Source organism: Aptenodytes forsteri, unplaced genomic scaffold (genome assembly GCF_000699145.1).
Source record: "Aptenodytes forsteri isolate BGI_AS27 unplaced genomic scaffold, ASM69914v1 Scaffold181, whole genome shotgun sequence".
Taxonomy (NCBI): Eukaryota; Metazoa; Chordata; class Aves; order Sphenisciformes; family Spheniscidae; genus Aptenodytes; species Aptenodytes forsteri.
In genome coordinates, this window is record NW_008795702.1 from 1,013,898 (window position 1) to 1,035,354 (window position 21,457).

The following is a 21,457-nucleotide window of genomic DNA, read 5'->3' on the forward strand; positions in this document are numbered from 1 at the left end:
TATTCGTCAGATGGCACACTTCAGCCCTTCTGTTATCCTGGTTTTGTCTAGGATAACAGGGACTAAGATGTCAGTGCTGCAGACAATGTATGGCTATAGTCCAAATTCAATTTGTGACAACTCCAGGGTGATGAAGTTATTGTATATCAAAGTTGGAGTCTCTGGAGTGTCAGAGTGATATCACTATGTCATTTTTGTTCTGTTATTGTAAATAACATTTACAATATTATTACAGCCAGTTTGTATAGAGACATACTGCTTAATGGAAGCTAAGATTTTGGCCTGTGTTACAAGACGACTCAAAGTTGGATGTGTAGAAGCTGGGTTTAATCTTACGAGGAGTTTGATTCACTCATGCCATCTGTGAATTATTATGTGAATTTGTGCAACTTTTTCCTGTGTGATGCTTAAGAAGTCTCTGAAGGACTTGTGAATAATAAGCACAAATATATTTTTTTCCCTTCTTTATCGTCGTGACAGGATTCTGCTGGTTCTTTTAAAACCTTTGAAACCTCCAATAAGAGAAGCAATCCCAACATTTGTTCCCTTTGTAATCTACTGTATAGCGGGCATCTGTTATCAAGTTGCTGCGTACTATCTCAGTGCATGCAGTGAGGGAAAATGTCTTTGGTGTACCTTGCATCAGCTCCAGGAAAGGGACCACAATCCTCTGGCACTATCATGGTGAAGAATTGCATTGAGCTATCTAATTAGGCACTGAACATTACAGAAAACAGAATTAGACTGCCTCTATCCATTTGTTGTTAATTACTGTCATACCTAGAATTGCATCCTTGCAGAAAGATTCAGAAATAAATCCCATGTTAAAGGCTTTTCATTTAATCAGCAGTCACTTACTTGAGGATGCATCTTTTTATGAAGGCCTTGTTGCCAGTGTAAGGGTTTTGTTGTCTGATGGTTTGGGTTTCTCTTTCTCTCAACAGAAATCTCAAGAAGTGTCCATAACATAGAAGGGACTCAGTGAATGTATGCAATAGAAAAGTGAATATGAAGAGAAAGAATGACTGTTTGCTAAATCTAGTCCTTTGAAAAGTTAAGTCTTATTTAGCTCCTCAGTAGAAAGAAATGGCTGAAAATAATCTATTTTGTTTGAATTAAGGAAGCTGAACATTACTGCAGCAACTTAAGAAAAACCCTCCTGACTTCCTGGAAACTGAAAGAATTTTTTTTGAAGAAGTAATTGTCTCTGACATCACTAAACTGCATAGCGAGTTTGCGAGTGGTTAGTCTGAGGTAACAGAGGAAGCAACTCCTTCACAGATAAGCAGGCAGTGCAATGTATGTGCCTAGTTATTCTCCTTTTTGGTTCAAGTTTTGCTGAGAAATTCTTTTGCAGACAGATAACGCTTATTTTGCTTTCCAGAGAGAGATGCATGCTGTTTCATAAGGATACGCCTGATTTCCAGAAATAACCATGTTTTTGTGGCTTAAACTCTTAGCGTTTGGCGTTGCATTTCTGAGACAGGATGCTTTTGTCAAAGGTAGGTAGCAATTGATATTTCTTTCTCTCATTTTGATCCCTTAATGTCTTCTGTAGAAGTAAAACAAATGAAAAGTTTTGCAAAGTGGATAAATAACATCTTTGTTCAGAAACTAGAATACAATTGTATGTAATGGTGTCAGAACCTAGACCAGGAAGATTGACGCATAATGTACAAGGCTAAAATGTCTTCTGCATGGTCATAGGTGAGAGTTATACGAACCATTTAAAAAAAAAAAAAATTTATAATTGTGTTTGAAAAAGAATACATTTAGATCTCTTATGTGAACCTGTTCAATGCAGTCTTTACATTTGGTTTCATCTCATGATGCAGTACTTTGTTTTCTGTGTTTAAATCCTTCAAGTAAAAATCTTCCCATCCATTTTAGCCAGTCCCTGATCTCAGAATCTGCTTACAGTTCCTCAAATTTTGATTTTTACTGCAGTGAAGTCAGTTAAAAAATCTAAACTATAAAATACAATTTTTTTAAAAATAAAAACTGCTTCTTGAAGAGCCTCCAAAATTTTTAATTGTCTAATTACCCCACTGCAAGTGAATTTGTCACTTGACTTTTTTTAATTTTATAAGAGAAAGATAGAGCCCAAGAGGCTGATCTTGCCAAACACGCTAGATGTGACAGATAATGCGAGTAGCAAGAAAAGCAATTAATTTTGAGGTAATAATTTACATAAAGACAAAAATGGATCTATGTTTAAGAAAGTATTTTCTTGAACATGCAGCATTCTATGTATATGTACCTTCCATCAGTTTAGCTAGTTAATATAATTTGGGATAGCTGATGGCAGACACAAAAGCTTTTCTCTAAAGTAATGTTCACCTAAAAAGTGGCTTGGAACATATATTCTGAAATGGCAGCAAATTATATGCAGGGCTGAAACCTCTTTTCACATACATAGAATTTATGCATGCTTCTATCATCATGTCACTGTACTAACACCAGGTTTATACTGATGTAAGCAAGAAAATGATCTGCCTTTAGTTGATAACCAGCTAAGAAGAGCATTTGAAGCCTGAGCATTAGTTCTCTTGTCCTTCAAAGTCTCTGAAGAGAGGCAGCACTGAATAAATCTGGTCGGTAGCTGTTGGACATTATAAGAAAACAAGTGAATGCTGTACTGTAGAAGAAAAGAACAAAATCTCTTGCTTTTCCTGTCCCTTTTTTTTTTAATCTTCTGTCCTACTTTCCATTTTGTAAGTTTTTCTGAGACTTCCCACTGCTCCCTTTTCTGCAGAAAGGGCAGGTTACTGTCTGCTCTCTCAGCCACCTCCACAGTCAGTCGATGTGTTAGCTAACGGAGAGGGCTGGAAGAGAGAAAGAGGGGTAGCAGTATTTTATTTCAAGTAATAGTTATTTTCTCTGTCCACTCACAGTAGTCTAGCTCGAGCCAGTTCCTCTCTACATACTTCTACTAAACAGAAGAGCCTGAAAGAAGTGATAAGTTTTAACTCCTCTTTAGTACACTTAAAGCAATTAGCAGTTTCATGCTGTAATATCAAGTATTCAACCTCACAGACCTTGTTTTCACCATGTAGTTTGGCACAGAGATTGATTCTCCTCCCAGGGTGACAGAATCATTATACTTCATCTTTGCTGTGTAGATTACTCTGCCTCATAGCTATGGGTGACTGGGCACTTCTATGGAGGAGTTTGTTAATGGAGGAGCAACGTTTGGAAAAGGTGGCGTAGGCTTTGGTTTTATGGCAAGAACAATTCTCAGGCACTTGTTAGTGTTAGGTGGGCTTTGGGACTTGTTTTGTTATTACTATTATTATTATTCTCCAAGAGCCTATTGTACCTAGTGATTTTGAAGATGTAGCAGGAGAAATTTTAAGGTTGTCTGACTTCCACCACAAGTGCAGACATCCTATAAAACTTCTCTAATTTCCTGTAATCACCAAGCTACTTTTAAGAGCATCAAACTACATTAAAACAAACAAAAAAAGTTAGGAATGTCTAGAGCCTGCACAAAGGCCTTTTCACTATGTAAATCCCCCAAATAAAAGGCCTGTATCCAGCTGGTTATCCTGGTAAGAAATAGACGAGTAATGGTATTTGTGGACGTACTCATACATACCAATATATGGTACCAATAAACACCAAACTTGGAGTTTGATCTGTCCTTGTAAACATTTGCACTGCTGAAACATCCCATTAAATTCATCAGTTTTGTGCACTATTTGTTAGTCTTTCATCTCTACCTACATGAAATAGCTAGCTTCACTAAAATTTTTAGTTGCAAGATGCGTGCTTCTTAAAATCTTCAGTGTAAGATTGATAACATAACACCTTCTAATATCTATGCTGACTTCCCAATCAAAAAAGTTATGCTAACATACCTGATACAATGCATCAATGCCTGTTTATGCAAAAAAACCCCAAGAAAAACCATAAAACAAGCCGCCCCCACCAACCCAATTAAAAAAACCAAAAACAAAAAAACCCAACCCCAACACCCCACCCTTCCTCCCCCCCAAAAAAAAAAACCCCAAAAAACAAAAAACCAACAAACCCCAAACCCAAACCACCCAACAGGAAAAACCCTTTGCTTCCATTTAGGAAAAAGAAAAAGAAATGCTTGCAGGATAAGCACTCTTTTTTCCATTAGATCATTAATTCTGGTTCCTCCCCCCCCTCCACTAAAGTATTAGCAATTTGACAGCTTTCAAAAGCCTTCACCCACTTCTGAGCCACTTCCTTTATTTCAGGAAACTAAATAATTGCTTGATAGTTTTGGGTATGACTTTTTTTATTTTCCAAGTTAAAAGTACCAATCTTCAGCAGGCACACAAAATCTGGGGCCACGCAGTCTCCATGCTCAACAGCTGTGGAGGTCTCCACCTGGAAGCGTTATGTTTTCTTTGCACAGACATCAGCATCAGTATAGCTCATCCTATGGCTTTGACATTCTGTGAAAAGTTTTTTCACAGATTGGTCTATCCCTTTGGAAAGAGTCTGGCAGACCTAATTTTTAAGTAGCGGAACTTAGTAGTAACGTTGGCTTACTTTATGTGTAGGATAAAGGATAAGGGGAATTGCTCTGGCAGGAGAATAGGTATTAAGGTAGAAGAAAGTGAAGGCTTTAGAGCACCACCTCTGATGTTTTCCTCTTATGGATTCCCCACTTCAGATTCTGTTTAGGACTGTATCATACTCTTTTTTTTTTTTTTTTTAGTGGTGCACTTAAGGCTTTCTGAAATACATACCCCAGAGTCCTGCACTCAGGGACCTCTTAATCATGTGAAACAAACTGCCTGCTTTTCACATCTTGCACAGTTCCAATACTTTATTCAAAATCAAATGAGACAGAGCGTTTGTGTATGTGCAGGGGTGCAGGCGGTCCTGCTCACTTCCTGAGCTGGCCAGACGCAAGCCAGTCCTAAACTGGAAGCCGTTCAGTTTCATTATGGTGGTGTACCTCAACCACCAGCAGGACATATGTTAATTGGAACACAGCAGCACACCAGCATAGCTACATGGTTTCGGGACTAGAATTAGCTACTGATTTGGACCAAACATATAATTTTCTTTACCCATTCACGTACACTTGCACAAACGTAATGAGCAGATGGCTGGGTTGTTGATGTGGTATATTGATTATAACCGCAGATAGGGCAAGAGACATTGGTTCTGGACTAGTGGGTCTTTCTTGCATAGTATGGAAAAGGCATTTGCTAGTCATTCTGTATTCACTCACGTCAGTGTATTGACATACTGCGAATGTTTTACCAGTGTAGACCTAAAGCTGCAAAAAGGCCATGCAGAGACCAGTTCTAAAGAAAGTCCAGCTCTTGGTGGCATGGTATGTTGGAACCCCTTCCTTTAGTTTTAGTTTCAATTTGGTGAACTTACATTTATATATTTAGGTTCTGAAGAACAAATCAACAGTGAGTGGGTTAGAAACATTGCATATATAATGAGATAAGGCAGAACAACTGGGGGGAGGAAACAGGATGAAGTGACTTTTCAAAATGTTCCTAGTATCAGGAATCAAGCTCTGTTTTTCTGACTCCCGTGACCTATCTGCAGAACTGCCTGCCTCCCTGGGAGCATGTGTATGCATTAAACAAGTAGGCAGTCTCCACACTGAAATTGTGAATGCATTGTATATAGTGCATGAAAATTATCCTGTTTTCTTTTCCTGTGCAGCTGCATTGTGGTATATACTGTACCATGCTGGGAGCAAGGAAAGGAGAACAGCAGGCCATGAAAATGTTCTGTCCTCTGTTTACATTCTTGATCTAGTTTTAAGAGTTAATATTCATAAGCATACATCTGGCCCACCAGGAAGGCAGAGCAAATTAACCCATAATGAACTCTCTGCTGTCATGGCTCGACTTCTCTTTGTACTCATTCAGCTACCTCGTTTAGAGTTAGCTGGAGTGTCTCTGCATTACCCATTGTTTTGCAGCGCAGACTTGCCCTGAGTCTTGCCATTGTCATTCCCCTTTGTTTGAGTGGCTGTTCCTCCTATGCTACCAGCCCTGGGGGTGAGGACCATAGGGGGGAGCGCAGCGTGGGGATGGCTGCAGAGGTGGCACCCAAGACAGCAGAGGAACGAGTGGCACTGCAGGAAAGTGTCATGTGCTGGGCAAGGCTCGCTAGCATGAGTTCAGCTCTTTGTGGCTGTGAGTGAACTCCTTTCAAACCCTAGCAAGAACATGTGCTTTACAGGAATGTAACAGCTTAGATAAGGCTGGACTGGATGTCTGTGCCCTGCTTGGGACAGACATGCCCTTTGGGCTGGCTGCTGGGGCCATGACTGCCAGCCCTGCCTGGGAGACAGCAATTGTCCCTGAGCTCTGCTGCTTTCTGCGTCGTGCAGAGATGTCCGTTGTTCACATTTATTCATCTTTAATTGTATATAACTAGAAATCAAGCAGTTATTTCTTTCAGGCAAACTTATGAAGCACAGAGCATCCAAAACATTTTTGGGGGAATAGTTTACTCTCTTCAAAGCTCAATTTAGGCCCTGAAGCACTTCTGTGCAAAAAATGGGAAAAAGTTTTGAAGTGGCAAAACTCTGACTTCCTCCTGTAAATATCAAGATTAAAATAACAGATACAGTTGCGAAAGCTATTTTTTTCCCTGCAACTTTACTGTCTCTCAGACTGTTGTACTGTGTCTCCTGATGTATTTCCAGGCTATCCATGCACTTGCAAACAGATCTTGTCCACTGGTGTTTCAGTAACTGTTACAGCATTTTATCTATTTCCAGGCTTCTTTCCCTTTCAAGTAAAGCCGTTTGGGGCCTTCAGTGCCAGGATTGTAGAAACTAGCTGTGAGCACTTCAGTGCCAGCTTATATTATCCATAGTGTTGTATAGCTAACAGGATCCACTTCTTTTATACCACTACTTTGCAGTACTGTTCTTCCAGTTATTCCCTGTGTGTCAGTGCCTCCTCAGCTAGCCTGCTTGCTTAGGTTTCTATTCTCTAGTTTCAAAGACTTCTCTTAGAATCTGTCTGTTCTTCATTCATAATCCCACCACCCTGCACAGAGCTCTAGAGGTATCTTTTGTTGTGCATGAATGACTTTTTTTGTTGTTGCAAAAATATGGACTCCGTGGAGCAATATTTTTAATTGCCTTTTGAAATCCATTCTTTTCCTGGCAAAAAGAGAAATAATCAAACTAGCTGTCTAACAGAAAAATGAAGACATACAATGAAGCTTTCTGTACAGCATATAAGGAAATTGCAGTTTGTTAAGTGATACATATACGTCCTATATGAGCTGAAAGATTTTACGCTCAGGGAAATGTAGTACAATACAGAGCCTCAGCTGAGGTGGTACAAAAATATATGGCTAGTAAAGCCTTTCCAGGTAATCATATACATTGCAGAAGCTGTGAATGGAATATTTAAGATAGTGTTAGTCCCTGAACTGTTTCTGGATGCTTGAGAGTTAAGACACATGTAGGTGGAGAAAAGGGTATGATAATGGCAGAGCATAGTCAAGCTTCTAGAATAAGATCTAAGAGACAGAAATCAGTCTAGGCTGTCTCAGAAACTCATGGTGTGAAGTGTTAAGTTGTTTTCATTTCTCCAGATCTCAGTTTCATCATCTGTTAAGTTGAAGGTAGTAACGCTTACCTTGTTGCAAAATGTAGAGTCAGAATCCCTTAAATATTCTGAGGGATGCTTGTCTCTTGCAACTCGTAAACTACCACAAATTAATCTGAAGAAACTGGTTGTGCATTAGAGTATTTTGAATAGTGTATCTGAGCAAAGAAAACAAAAAGTATGAAACAAATGATTTGTACATAAATTTCTACCTTGTTCTCAGTTCTAAAGCACAGGTGTTGTCAATGGGGAGCCTATACTTTTGTGCTGAGTAAGAACAACCCATACTGTGCTTAACTTCAGCAAATCTGAAATTCTCTAAAACATGATCATGTCAACTGTAGTCTCCGTTTTAACCAATGTTGGGTGAAATAACTGAAGTTGGTCAATGAGTCCTTGTGAGACACAAGAACAGGACTGCCAGCTTTTTACTTCCTGTGTCTGCGGATGAGATGAGAAGGTGTGCTAAATGGACCATAGCTGCAAAAGGCTTCACGTTACAAAGCGTCTTCCACACTTAGGGGTAAATACAATAGTGAGCCTGTCCAGTAAATTAGGTGTTTTAGGAGTCTCAGTGGTAGCATTTATAAACGTAAACCAACCGTTCTAGAGAAATGCAGGCCAAGCTGACTCTGTCAGCATATGATTTAAAATCATATGCTCGTGTAATTGAGGGAAAGATGACCAATGTTGCTGCTGCAGCAGTTTAGTTAATCTTCTTGAGATAGACCTCAGATGTCTAAATGAATACAGAATCACATGCATATACACCTCAGTGAAATCTTTTGGTTTTAATGAGTTTTGGATAGATTATTTGGAGGATTTCTTTATTCATATCACTCTTTCTTGGAAGAATTTAAATGATAATGAAACATACATTTTTAAAAGTATGTGTAATTTTTTTTTACTTGGTCCCTGATGGCAGTGAGAGATTGTTGCCCTAGGTCTCTTGTAAGCAATATTCAAGTTCCCTTATCCCCAAATAATGTGTGTGAATATGCATGCCTGTGCCATGTATCTCTGTGTGTGAGTGGAAGTATAACATTTATGATACTTGAGACTGCCCAATAAGTACACAAAAATACTTGGCCTTGTTTGCAGTTTCATTAATGCTTCTGTGCTCAACTGTGCTGCTTCAACAGAACTGAAAGACTTTTCTACATCCTCCACACACCTGCAGTCTAGTGTGTTAGTCTGAAGTATGAAATGTGGTTGAGGTTTGAGGGAAAGATGTGAAACAGCAGTAAGAAATATGTGTTAGTACAACTTAGTAGCATTTCTGATTTTGCTGTCCTAGTCTGCTATTCAAATGGCTTAGAAATAAACATTTCTGAGAGCTGCCCAATACACTCACTCTCACTCTTAGAAAACATTAGGAATAATAACAGCTTAACCCAGTGTCAACTTACATAGAGTTCAGAAGGTTTACAGTGGAATGGTGCTGAATATGAGGGAGGCAGTTCAAGGAAATGAATGTGAGATCCGTAAAGAGTTATTTATCCTTGATATTAATGGATCAAGGTTTTGTAATACTTAGAGGTTTTGTAATGTTCGGAGGTGAAACTTTCATAAAATCCAGTAATGCTTGGCCTCCTGAATTTAGACACTTTATACTTTTCTGAAGATTGGCCAGTTTGGCCGTGAGGATTTAGAAGTGATAAAATAGATAAGTTTTAATATGTAGTAAGATAGTATTTATAGAAGCATGCTGTTTATGGAAACCTCACCTACGGATGCCTTTTGAATCAACACAGGATGTATTAAGTTCATTAGAAATCATAGAACAGTTCAGGAGAACAGGTCCCACAAAAATTCCAAGATCTGAGGATCAGATTATTCCAAAAGCTAATAAAAAAGTGACAGCTGCATTTGTTTTCCTGCTGTGATTAATGCTAGGCTTAAGGGCCTGCTAAGATGCAGTTTTGCATCACCCTGAATAAACAGACAAGTGTTTGGTGCAGTAGCTGGTTTAAGTTTTTGTGTTAATGTTGGGAAGAGAGCCATTTACAATGTGGAAGTGATTCTGCTCTAGACATGTCAACAAGTGTGTCGTCATTGCAGGAGTGTGCCTTAAATGGCAAAGGAAGGATTGCTTGCAAACCACAGCTAAAAAATACTCTTCACTGAGCAATGAAGACATTTAAATAACACTGAGCATGTCAGATATGCCATTTTCGGCTGCTCTCTCTGCAGTTGATGCTCTCTGTTTCTCTTCACAACAGAATTGCTGCTCACCTAAGCCTTACCTCAGTGGTGATGTCAGTGGAAAGTCTGAAAAGGCTTTCAAGTGTCTTAAAGGATTTATTTTATCTTTGTGTTTTTTCTACTGTATTTTATTGAATTTCTTTGGCTTTATATTAGAACAGGAAAATAAAGTCCACTTTTTTTTTAACCTACTGGGGGTCTTCAAACTCAAAGTTCTGCTTTCTTGTTAGCTGCCCTGAGAAAGCTGTTTGGAGGAGACACCCCCAGTTTTGACTGTAAGCTCCAAAACACTTGAGAACTGTTTTTTCATAGAAGAAAATTATCAGATTTTCAGAAGAACTCCATGTGTTGGTTATTGAGATGATATGAAAAATTGGAGTGTGCAGCTGCAAGTTAATCTTTTCTGAAACTTTTTCTGAAGTTGTGAATGCTGAACACTTGGAAAGTCAGGAAGGAGCTGCTCCCGTGTGTGTGTGTGACTGTCTGACCTGTGTGTACAGTAGGGCTAATGGCCACAGTCACGATCAAGCATTCTTGTTGGGCCAGGTGCTGTACAAATGTAGGATGAAATATGATCTTGTCCTCAAAGGGTTTATGATCTGATTCTGGACAGCATGGATACTTCTTAAAAAGAAATGGTATAGAGGCAAGACACTAAAGGGAAAAAGTAATAGTAGCATATGTGCCCAGCCAAAGAGCTTGTATAATCCCCTGTGCTATTTATTTCCTTTTCTGAGAAAGGGACGTACAACATCTTATTCAAAGCCGCATACAACTGAACAAATTATTCCCTGGATCCAAAATAAATTCTCCTACATAGGTCCTTGTATTGCAGGTCTCACATTGTGCTCTTATAACTTCTTTACCTGACAACTGATGCACATATTCCTGGAAGATAAGTCTTAATGATAAAACTGCTGCAGGTAAAAACTTACGGTGCTCCAAAGCTCCTCTCTTGCTATATAGAAACAATAAAAACTCAGGTCACATACAAAGGCACTATATTTATTTGCAATGGTTATTTTCTCCAGCTGTTTAATCCTTTCATTAACATATTGCATTCTCTCACCAGTGAGTGAAATATGGTAAACAAACAACAGAATGTGTAGATGATGTGTTACAAACACACACACACATTCACTCTTTTGTATGGGAGAGCATATAATTTCACCCCTCTAATTCTCAATTCTTGTAGCAGATACTCTATCTGCAGGAGATGAACTAACATGAACAGCATCCGTATATGAAAGAGAGGGACCACATTCTGTTCAGTTCAGGAAGTTTTTATGTTGCGTTCACCATTCTCATATCTGAGTGCTTGTAAATAGTAATAACAATAATAAATTAATTTTGACCTGTAATTGACCGAACAGATTTATTTAGACTGAAAAAAAAAATCACACGATAACTCTTTTCTCTTGAAAAAAGCAAGGAGAAAGAAATACAGAACTTATCTTCAGAGTTGCAGAGGATGACATCATGTTTCCTGAATATCAGATGGTGAACTCTATAGACACAAGGTCTGGGAATTGCCTGCAATTAGTTCAAGTGTGACCTGGATCTGTATTACAGTATAGAATATTTTTTGAAATATTTATTGAACTCTACAGAGGGTTGTGAGGGGTTTTTTTGTGGAATTGGTTGTGATTCATTTGCTGAGTTGGAGTTCAGGGTCTGATGCTGATGGCTGCAAGTTTGAGTGAAAAGATTTTGTTGTGAAATGCTAAGGGTTCGGAATGGCTGTGTTTGCTATTACAGCAGCTGATCACAAGATACAGCTGTGAGTAGAGTCTCGAATGAAGCTGATGTATTGTGTAATAACTGTTTAATAATATTGTCTCTCTGTAAAATCTGAGCTCTATCTGTTGTGTCAGCTTGTCCTTGTGGCAATGAGCAACCATAGGTTGCAGGAAACAGGTACATAACCCTACATCCTTTTTAAAAAAATCACTTAAAAACTTTACGGTAGCCTTTGAAAAGCACTGCAATGATTGATAGAGTGATAAATCTTCCGATTTATGGCTGATCTCAGATCTTTACAGTGTTAGTGGATGCAGTTGGCTTCTTTTTAGTGAAATTTTCTGTAGTAACAAGAATTAACTTTCAGGAAGAAGTTCTGATCAGATATGAAGCCAAATGAGGGGAGATCAATGTTGTGGGACAGGGAGTCAGGATGTGATGGTACAGCTATTGCTACCCCAAAGCATCAGAGGAAGGATGATGAAACTGGTTTAAGAGAAGAGATTGGATGCTGGGACTGAGATGGCAGTAGGGAACAGAGCAGCTGAAAGGAGGGGGAGACAGAAACACACAAAAACCTGATAGAAAGCCTCCAGGTCATACTGCAAGGCCCGAGATAGCAGCCAAAGTCCCTGAGTTTCACCACTCCTGTGCTGTCAGCAAATATCTGCAAAACTCATTGATGAAAGTCTTCTAGCACTGTCCTACGTGGAAGATAAAAATGTCCTAATGCTATCAGTACTCCCTTAACCCCAAGGGGCAGATCTGAGCAAGGAAATATACACATCCCAGTCCAGCTGATAAAGCCTGGGGAGAGCAGCATTATGCCCTTTCATAGTTTCTGATTTTTTTGGAGGGTGGAGGAAGTTTTTAAAAATTAAGAAATCACATGTACAGAGTAACATGGAGGTTGCGAAGCTAAGTACCCAGTTTTCAGGAAGTAGCCTTGTCTCTATACCTTATGGCAGTTTTTACTGTCACATACTATTTTTCCACTACAAAATTCTCTTCTCTGTGTAGGGAATGAAAATATGTTCAGTGTATTATTATATCTGTGTTGCTCAATGTATAGTTCAGGCCGTATTTACAGAATTACTATTTGAAACTTTCTGCAGCTAGAAATATTGGTTTCTTCTTAAGATTTTTGATGATGGTGCTCATCTTCTGTAGCTAAGTGCTACACACGTATGGATTTTCATATTTGTGATGACAAAATGATCCAAAGAGAAAATCAATCTATTGATTCAGAAAGCTTAATCTGAGACAAGCAACCCTTACTTCGGTTAATTTGCAGTTTTGGAAGGTCACCACTTCTGTGAATCAGATAGGTATAATTAAGATAAGAACCTGTTAAATGCAGACCAATTATTAATGACTGCTGTATGGCAAATTAGTATAAGTAGATTTTGTAGCATCATACAATAATTGTGACAAGAGCTGGAATATAATTCTGTTACCTAAACCAACATTTTACTACTTAGCTGTGAGATCTCCCTTCTTTTTTGTGGTCCCCTGCCTCACTAACTCCATGGCTCATGCACAGAATTAGCTCTGAAGGCCAAAGGTATCTTCACTGCATGCTCTGGCGTGTTTCTGTGCTGGACCAAAAGAGCAGTCTGCAATCACAGAATGAAAGATCTCGGTGAATGTTCATAAGTGTTAAGAAAGGAAAAGAACTAGGGCTTTGCACTGGTCATACAAATGGACATTTGCCAACTCTTGAATAATTACCTTTGCTCCCCAGACAATGTCTTTTGGAACAGCTTATGTATGTACAGTTTTATTATAAAATAGTAATTGTACATTGTGAAAGTCACATGTATCTGCCACTTTTCAGGGTGTAATCCTGTGATGAAGTTCTTCTGGCAATGTTGTAAATGAAGCAAATCAAGCTTTTTCGTAGCTACTCTTCCAATATTTGGAACAGAATTGAAGAACTAATACTGAAATTCTGGTTTGTTGTGTGTTGATGTGGTTTTTTTCTTTTTTTTTTTTTTTTTTGGTTAAAACACCTAGTGAGGTCTAGTTAAACATTCAGTTCTTTGCAGTAGTGTAGTGCCAAACCTGCCACATTCCTGCACCTCTTGACCAAGGGCAACACGTTGGTCTTTCCTACTTATTTCTGAGGATTACAATTATTTCTACTGTATTTATGTCCATGAAAGTGACTTGTATCATGTTAGTGTTATCATTATTTTTGTATTGTTTTCAATTATTGGTATCAAAATGGACATTGCATTTGTTGATGTTATTTATTTGACATAGGGCTTTAAATGTTGTTTTATGAGGCATTCCTGCTTCTTGCAAAAAGGAGTGAAACATTTTAAAGTAGATGCCACATTTAAAGTAGATCACATGAATATTGATAATGTTTATAACAATCTCCACTAGATCTGTGTGATGTCAGGAAATGTGGAATTACTGTTTTCAGAATATGTTAAGTTTCAGTTTGGACGAAGGGCAGTATGATTCCCATTTAATGGAGCATAGAAATGAGATGGAAGTAGAAAGAAGATCCTACTGAAAAAACATCGCATTGTATCTGTTTTGAGCTGTAGCCTTTATTTTTATATCCTTAATCAGCACCAACACTTGCGAAGTGGATGTTGGTAGGAAATTTAAGTGCAAAATATTGTATAGAAATATTTGATATCTTTGCTCAGATGTAAGAGATGTTTGGGGAGGAAAAAGAAAACTAATTTGTTGACTATTTCGAGTCTTTCTAAGTTAAGATGTCAAGCAAATTTTGTGTTACTGCTGTAATGCCAAGGTAAGAATTAAGTAATAAAAGAAAATATTTTGGTCTCTTTGGGTCACGTTAGGATCCCTGCAGCACAAACTGATTTCAGTCTTTCTGATAGCCACCAGAACTAGTGCAAAGCTTAGCTCTGCTGACAAGTTAGCCACTACCAACTGATTTGCTGCTTGGTCCCTTGTGTCCTGTCACCAACTCCAAAGCCAGGGAAGAGCTGGATTGGGGGCCCACAGTGGAAGAAACTGTGGAATCTGATAAGATTGTAATTCTGAGCACACTTATAGTCATGGAAATAATGTCCTTCATTTTCTTAGTGATTATATCTGATTCATTTTGAGGGAGAAGCACTAACACTCTTGAACTGATTCATCAAGATAGGTAGCATCTTTGTCTCTATATGACTATGGAAAATTACCTGACCTTTGATGGATATTTTGATAAAAGCAGACACACAGGCCTAGGCTGAGTTTCCAGGAAGTGTAGGCAGAATACTATTATTCTTCCACTTATAACAAAGATTAAAGGCAATTCTTAAAGGGGAGGGGGAGGAATTCTTGCGCGGAGAAGTCGCTGAGAATGACTCTCTTCTCTAGAGAGTAAGCATACTGTGCAGAACGAATGTAGCGGGGAAGAAGCAATGTCTAACTAAGAAAAATACATTCTTTTTCCAGTCAGGAAGGCATCTCGTTCGTATCTTAATAATGGTTAGAGCTGCACTACTGCAATGATTATAGTTTTCCTTCAGAAAACTCTTACCTGGAGAAGCTTTCAAACTATGTTTGTGAGAGTTTTGCCTGAGAAAAAATAGCTTGTCTTTAAAATAAATGTTACTAAGATTTTACTAATTTTACTTATTTAAATCTGTGCCTTCAAGAAAGCAAAGAGTTATTCACTAGTTTAAATTTGAGCCAACTTCAGTGGGATTCTTTATAGTGAAAGTAAAATACATGACTGTCAGGCTAGACACACAAGGCTTGATCCCTTAGCCACCATATAGCCACCATTCAGGATTCCCAAACCATTAATAGGATGACAGTTCTTTATAGCATGTGGTTTTATGTATGTAAGTAGAAACACAATAACTCTTCCTAAATGCTGAAGGGTTCAGAATAGATTTCTGCATTCAGGAATGTACCTGAACCTTGATTATTTCATACACATATAAGTGGTTTTGAGTGAAACATAATGTCAGTGACTGTCATTTTTATCTTCTAGGTGAGACAAAGAAATGTAATTTCCTTAAAAAAAAAAGGAACATTTTTCATTACAATATTACCTTGCAAAATGTTTGTGTCATTAAAGGGAAAAGTATGTATTTGCAGAAATCAGACCACGTATTTATTTTAGTAAATGCTGCTAAACATTAGTTATTAAAGAAAATGCAAAAGAAAAGAGCCTTGGGACACCTGTTCATCATAGCAAATTGTCACCTTGTAGAGCTGATATAAAATATTTCTGCTTCATAAATGGACTTGTGCACCTTCATAAATATCTTGCTGTTAGACAGAGCTCAAAACACTTTAGCAAAGAAAAGTCATTATTCCCAGGTTAAATGGAAACAGATCCAGAGAGTTGACTTCTAAAGGTCACCTGGAAAGTTGTCAGACAAAAAGAAATACTCTGGAACTTTTGCTGAGTAAAAAGCAAAAAAAGAGGGGAAATGAAGACACAAGAAGGAGCATTTTTTAATTCAAACTTTTGTTTGTTTGTGACTGTTATTTCATAAAGGAAGTCACATATTTTGTAGCAAACGAGCAAAAAGTCATATTGAACAATACAAAACAAGAGGCGAGTGTAACACTGATTGTGCGAAGTAAACCATTCATTTAATGAATCCTGCTAGTCAATCAGCAAAGTGGTAGGAGGCCTGTACATCACCTCAGCTAGTTGCAGAAATCCTGGGTTAACCTTCTGCATAAAGTACTTGTCACCCTACCAAAGGATGGACACAAGAACTTAATCTGATATTCAGCAAAGGCTAGTGGAGGAAGACATGAGGATATTAATCCTTCTTCCTGGGAGAAGGTTGCTGTCAGCTTCAAAACAAAATTTCTGCCTACTTCCAGGCAGGGGTATCCAGGGCAGGGGTATCAAGTTGAAGCACAAATAAAAGGGTTGCTTGCACAGTTGGGTAAGATCAAAGGGTGGCACCTTTCAGATGTTCTGGAGCATGAGCAAGAGTAAATCAAGAGCAGGGAAATAACAATAATGCACTAGTAATTTTGCAGAAGGGCTCAGTACGTTTAGCAGCTGCATTTAATTTTATGATCTGGAATTATTGTGGTACTGCAGGAGGCAAATGCAAATGAGAATTAACATGGTCAGGACTATAACTATAGGTCTTAGTGAGGCAGATTTCTATAAAAGTTACCATCTACTCTCCTTGTAAAAGAAATCCAAACCCAAAATCAAAACAGTTCAGCCGTGCTGGTGATGCAGACTCCTGATGTATGTCTTAGGTCAGTGACACATCTCTGAGTCCTGTTTCAATCTGTGCGCATATAATAGCATTTTCACTGGAGATGGAAGGTGTTGCAGAGTGCGTGTGGTTGCAGTGTTGGTGCAGTCATAGAGGCAGATGAGAAGTCTCGCTACAGGAAATGTGATCATTAGGGAAATGATCTGTCACGAAATTCATTGTAATGCCACATTTCAGAACAAAAAGTACTTCAAAGCTCTTAGCCCAAAACCAAACTCAAAACCAAATCCCTATGACTTCTTCTCATACTGAGACAGGAGATTTCACTCATAATTAAGAACGCTGGGAATGACTGACAGTGTGTGATGCTGAGTATTTGAAGTGTTGGATGTTGGCTTCTTGTTTGCAGATTCCATCTAGAAGCTTCACAATGCTGGAGAAGAAACCAGTTTGATTGCAAATAGATCCTAGCTTGGTCTCTCTGCTCATTATCTTTATGGTATGCTTGCTTTTCATATGCCTGCTGTTGTTATAATATCCAAAATGCTTTCTGAATTTCAGTTCTTTGATGATTCTTCGCTAAAAATAATTAGATTGCATATTATTTAAGTGTCCAGGGTTTACAATCTTACTGGTGCATGTTTTTAATATTGCTTTTGATGCATTTATTAATGTAATGATCAAATGGGCGAGCACCAGCCCAGCTCATGCCTTCTTCATAGGTGAAGCCTTGCTACAAGATAAATAGAGGAAGTCGAAAAGATTCCTTAGAGTTTCTCAACTCGGACAGGAGTTGTCTGCATGCTACAGAAAAAAAATAAGGTTTAAACATCATACAGTACAGATTCTCCAGATCCTGGGGGGTTTCAAAGGATTCTCTGGAGATGCGAGGGTGGTTGTTCTCCTGCAAAACCCAGTTCCTGCCACTTTCTTGGCTTGTAAGGCCAGAGGCATTTCAAGGACACATCCAGGTACATTGCACTAGCTTTGTACTGTCAGCAGACTAATAATTAATCAGAATGAACTTTCTGTATTTCTTTATATAAATGCACCTTTAATCAGGGTAGGAACCCTTATTTTCAGTGGCACTTATGATCTATCAGGGCAACTTTATTGAAATCAACTGATTTTTTGCTGTTCTTTAGTTTTTGTAATTCTGTTAAGCAGACAGAATTATTTGTTGGTTTTTTTTTAATTTAAATTGAAGAAACTGTTTGTATTGATAAGAATTTTTCAAAAGCTTAATAATGCAAGCTATGGGAAAGGCGGCACAGCAGTGTAACAGCACAGGGTGTTTGCTTCTGTGAGCAGTGGGGAAGAGAAGAAATGGGACCCATCGCCTTTTTTTGTTTGTTTTTGTTTTTTTTCTTAATGCTAGATTTTCTTTTAGGAAAGAACTCTGCTTAAAGCTTGTGAATGTTGTCTTTAGGAAGTAAGCTTCAGAGCTGAATGATGTGGGATTCACCCAAAATTTCCTGAAGGACTTATGAATATGGACTTACAATAAAAATAAAAAACAATTCCCTAAGCATCAGTTGCTATGGTGGCGATAGTCAATGTACTACAGTAATCATCTTTTTAAAGGTGGCTTTTTGGGCTTTAGATCAACGAACCTTCAGTAATTAAAAAATACTTGAAATAGCAATAGCAGAACTAGAAAAGGAAAAATACTTTGGATGTTTGTACTGGGCAACTCAGATCTTCCTAATCCGGGACAGTCACTGGATTTTCTGTGTACAGGGTAATGCTCATGGAAGGTAAACTACAAACAGTCTTATTTCTTAGATAATAACTGTCTCATACTGTGATGTACCATGAGGCTTGTGTCATTGTAGAGGCTGCTTGTGTAGTGCTTTGTAGCTAAAGCAGCATGCTAAAAATGAAAGATGAGTCACTAGGGCAACTACACTTTCTGGCAGTTTAGTTTTGCAAAATTGTATGTTTTCAAATGATGTAGGCTGAAGTGTTAATATTTTTGTATGTTGCTACTATTCACCTTACCTCACTGAGGAAGTTTTACTCATTTGCGGGTTGACAGGCAGCCTTGCCATGGGAACGGGAAGGCGCTTGCTTACAATGCAATCTGAGAGCTGGTTTGCTAACTACAGACCAGTGCTCTGCAAAATGGAGATAAAATTAAGGCACCCACATCCTGTGACACCGTATAGTTCTTGCAGGCTGTCATTTACCAGGAAATTGAAAGAAGTCCATTAGTTGCAAACACTCTTAAAACACCAAAATGCTTGAAAAGTTATGCTTGATTTCCCTTATACTCTGTACAGTTGAAAGCGTGCCTTCTGAGCTAGATCTTCTGCTGATGCAACTCAGCCTCTTCCTGGTGGTGTCAGAGGAGGAGCAAAAATCAGCTTTGGCTACTTGTCTGCCATTTTAGTTTTGCAGGTGAACATGACTACGTTCCCATAATTCGTAGCTAAGGCAGCAACTCTTCTTGTACATCTATAGTCATTATTTGCTGTTAGTTCCTGTGTCTGTTCTTATCCTTGTTCAAAAAACTTAAATATGCAGCCTTAAATTATTAAAAAAATTCAACTGTGTTCTATTTCTGGAATACGTATACATTTCAGATGAAGTTGCAGGCTAGGTGGAAATGGACATTTTATTCTTGTGTTTGACAGGAATGAGGGTAGGAACTTAAATTTTTATTTATTTTTAGCAATAAATATTAAACAGGGCTGACTGGTCTATTTTGGAAATTCCTCTGAAATGAGTAGGTTATCATCCGAAAAGAAACATAAATTTTCATTAAGCTTGCTAGTTTACCTGAAGTCAAACAGTATTCCCCCAGTGAATTCTGGTCAAGACTAGGATGATAAACATAGTGCCATGGTCACGTCACAGGCTTGCTGGACAAGCAGAACTAAATTACTGTCTTTGTAGAAGGCTGAACCAATCTCTTTGATCTCGTCACCTCCAAATCTCAGAATTTCTGATCAAGCTGTCAGAGAGATAGCAAACTGTCAAGGCATCCCAGAATAGGCAACCTAGATGGCAGTTCTGAAGCAACTGCAAGTTCATAGTGAAACTCTGGTGTAAGAACGGGTCAGTGTTTAGGCTATGGAGACTGGACACATCTTTTAGATGGGGATATTTGTGCTGTGGAGGCATCACCAGAGTCATGGACCAGTTTCCTGGAGCGTGACATAAGCAGATGCATGATGATAAGACAATGAACAGAGCCAGGCAGGAGGGGATCAGCCCCTTAGACACGGGACCATTGCACTTTAGAGGTAGGCTGCTGAAACTGCTTCAGAAGAAGCAGAGAATCAGGAACTTCTAACCATCTGGGGGTGGGGTGGGGAAGGCAAAAAAAAAAAAAAAAGGCAGGAAGTAGCCAATCACATATGGCTTTTGCAATTTTAGGCTTCCCAGCAGAGAGTAGCATTGTCTGGTGTGTGCGGAAAGCAGTGGAGCCCTGCAGGACCTGCAGCTAGCCCCAAACCCCTCTCTTAGCCCATTAATGTATCAGCACTGCATCATAAGCTGTTTTAAGTGTCAGCATTAATGCAGAGACATTTTGTTGGACAAAGTTACTGCTAGAGACCAAGCACATTTAACAACAGTTTTGTTACTTTTAAGTGTTCAAATAATTCTTCTGCCCCTTCCTAGTGAGGTGGTAGATTGCAGTGGGTTTTATTTACTTTATGTGATATCTCTATATCGCTGCCAAACCAGCATATGAAGAGTAAGCAAAACTTCAGGCTGACTAACGGGTAAACACTAACATTGTCCTCTCAGTTTTGTCCCCTAAGGTCCAAAGGCAGAAACTTAACAAGACAATGAGAACCCTCCCATGGTTAAGCCACTCAAATCTAAACTGCAGTTGATTTATACTGAAATGGGAGTTTGACCATGTGGCTGATTAACTGTAATGACTCATAGCCAAAAAGGATGTGACTACAGGGTACAGCAAAGCAAGACAGAGAGGTCCCTGAACAAGCAGTAACGCAACTAGCTGCAGAAGCAGGATTTTTACAACCACATTTGGTAGCCTAGTGCCAAAGCTCATTAACATTGATGAGGTAAAAAAAGACTTTCATTAGCAACTGCCAATAACTTAAAACTGAAAGACAAAACATGCTTGGCGATTAAGCCATTTTAGCATTGTGTACCTTTGCACAAGTAAAAGCAAGTGCGCTCCTGGCTGGAGAGCAGATGTTCTGGCAAGAGGCCCACATTCCTTATATAATGTAGACCCTTGCTCACAGGGAGAAAGCCATGGTCAAATAGATTGTAACTGGCCTAATTTGAGAAGTTCCCCATGATACCAAGTGCAGTGGGATCCCACTTAGCCATCAGCCACTCACCTCTGCAGAGCCAGCTCCTCCACTACAGCCAGTTTCCCAATCAGCCATGATGGGGCGTTGAGCAGGGGGGATGTCAGCTCATGTAGGAGGTGTTCGGGACCTCAGTGCTGTTTCTTGCATTCTTTGGAGAATGCTTTTGTAAAAGTTTCATTTCCGTTCATCAGAGAATGATATTCCTTTGGGGCAGCTAAATGCCCCAGGCATCTGCCAAAATGAATTGAGAGCCTTTAATTCAATTGTCTTTTATACCATCTGCCGTGGTCATAGAGGATTGGCTACTCATCCCCTAACAGAAACACATTAAGTCCTGGGTAGGGACTTCCATTCCCTGATAACTGTGTTCCTTATTTTCTTGGGAGTTTACTAATTTTTGTAAAGGTTTTCTTTGGCCCTGTCAACCTAAAGAAGGCTGGTGGTTTCCTGCCTTATC

General features: G+C 38.8%; 1 protein-coding gene across 1 annotated transcript in view; it reads left to right on the top strand.

Moving 5' to 3' along the window:
* The first annotated feature begins 1,230 nt into the window (after positions 1-1,230).
* PTPRC (protein tyrosine phosphatase, receptor type C) overlaps positions 1,231-21,457 on the top strand; it is a 66,391-nt gene continuing 46,164 nt past the window's right edge. Inside the window, exons 1-2 of the mRNA XM_009283217.2 lie at positions 1,231-1,299; positions 1,385-1,502. Coding sequence (XP_009281492.1) covers positions 1,436-1,502 — 67 coding nt within the window. The 5' untranslated portion in view covers positions 1,231-1,299; positions 1,385-1,435. The remainder of the gene's footprint in view (positions 1,300-1,384; positions 1,503-21,457) is intronic.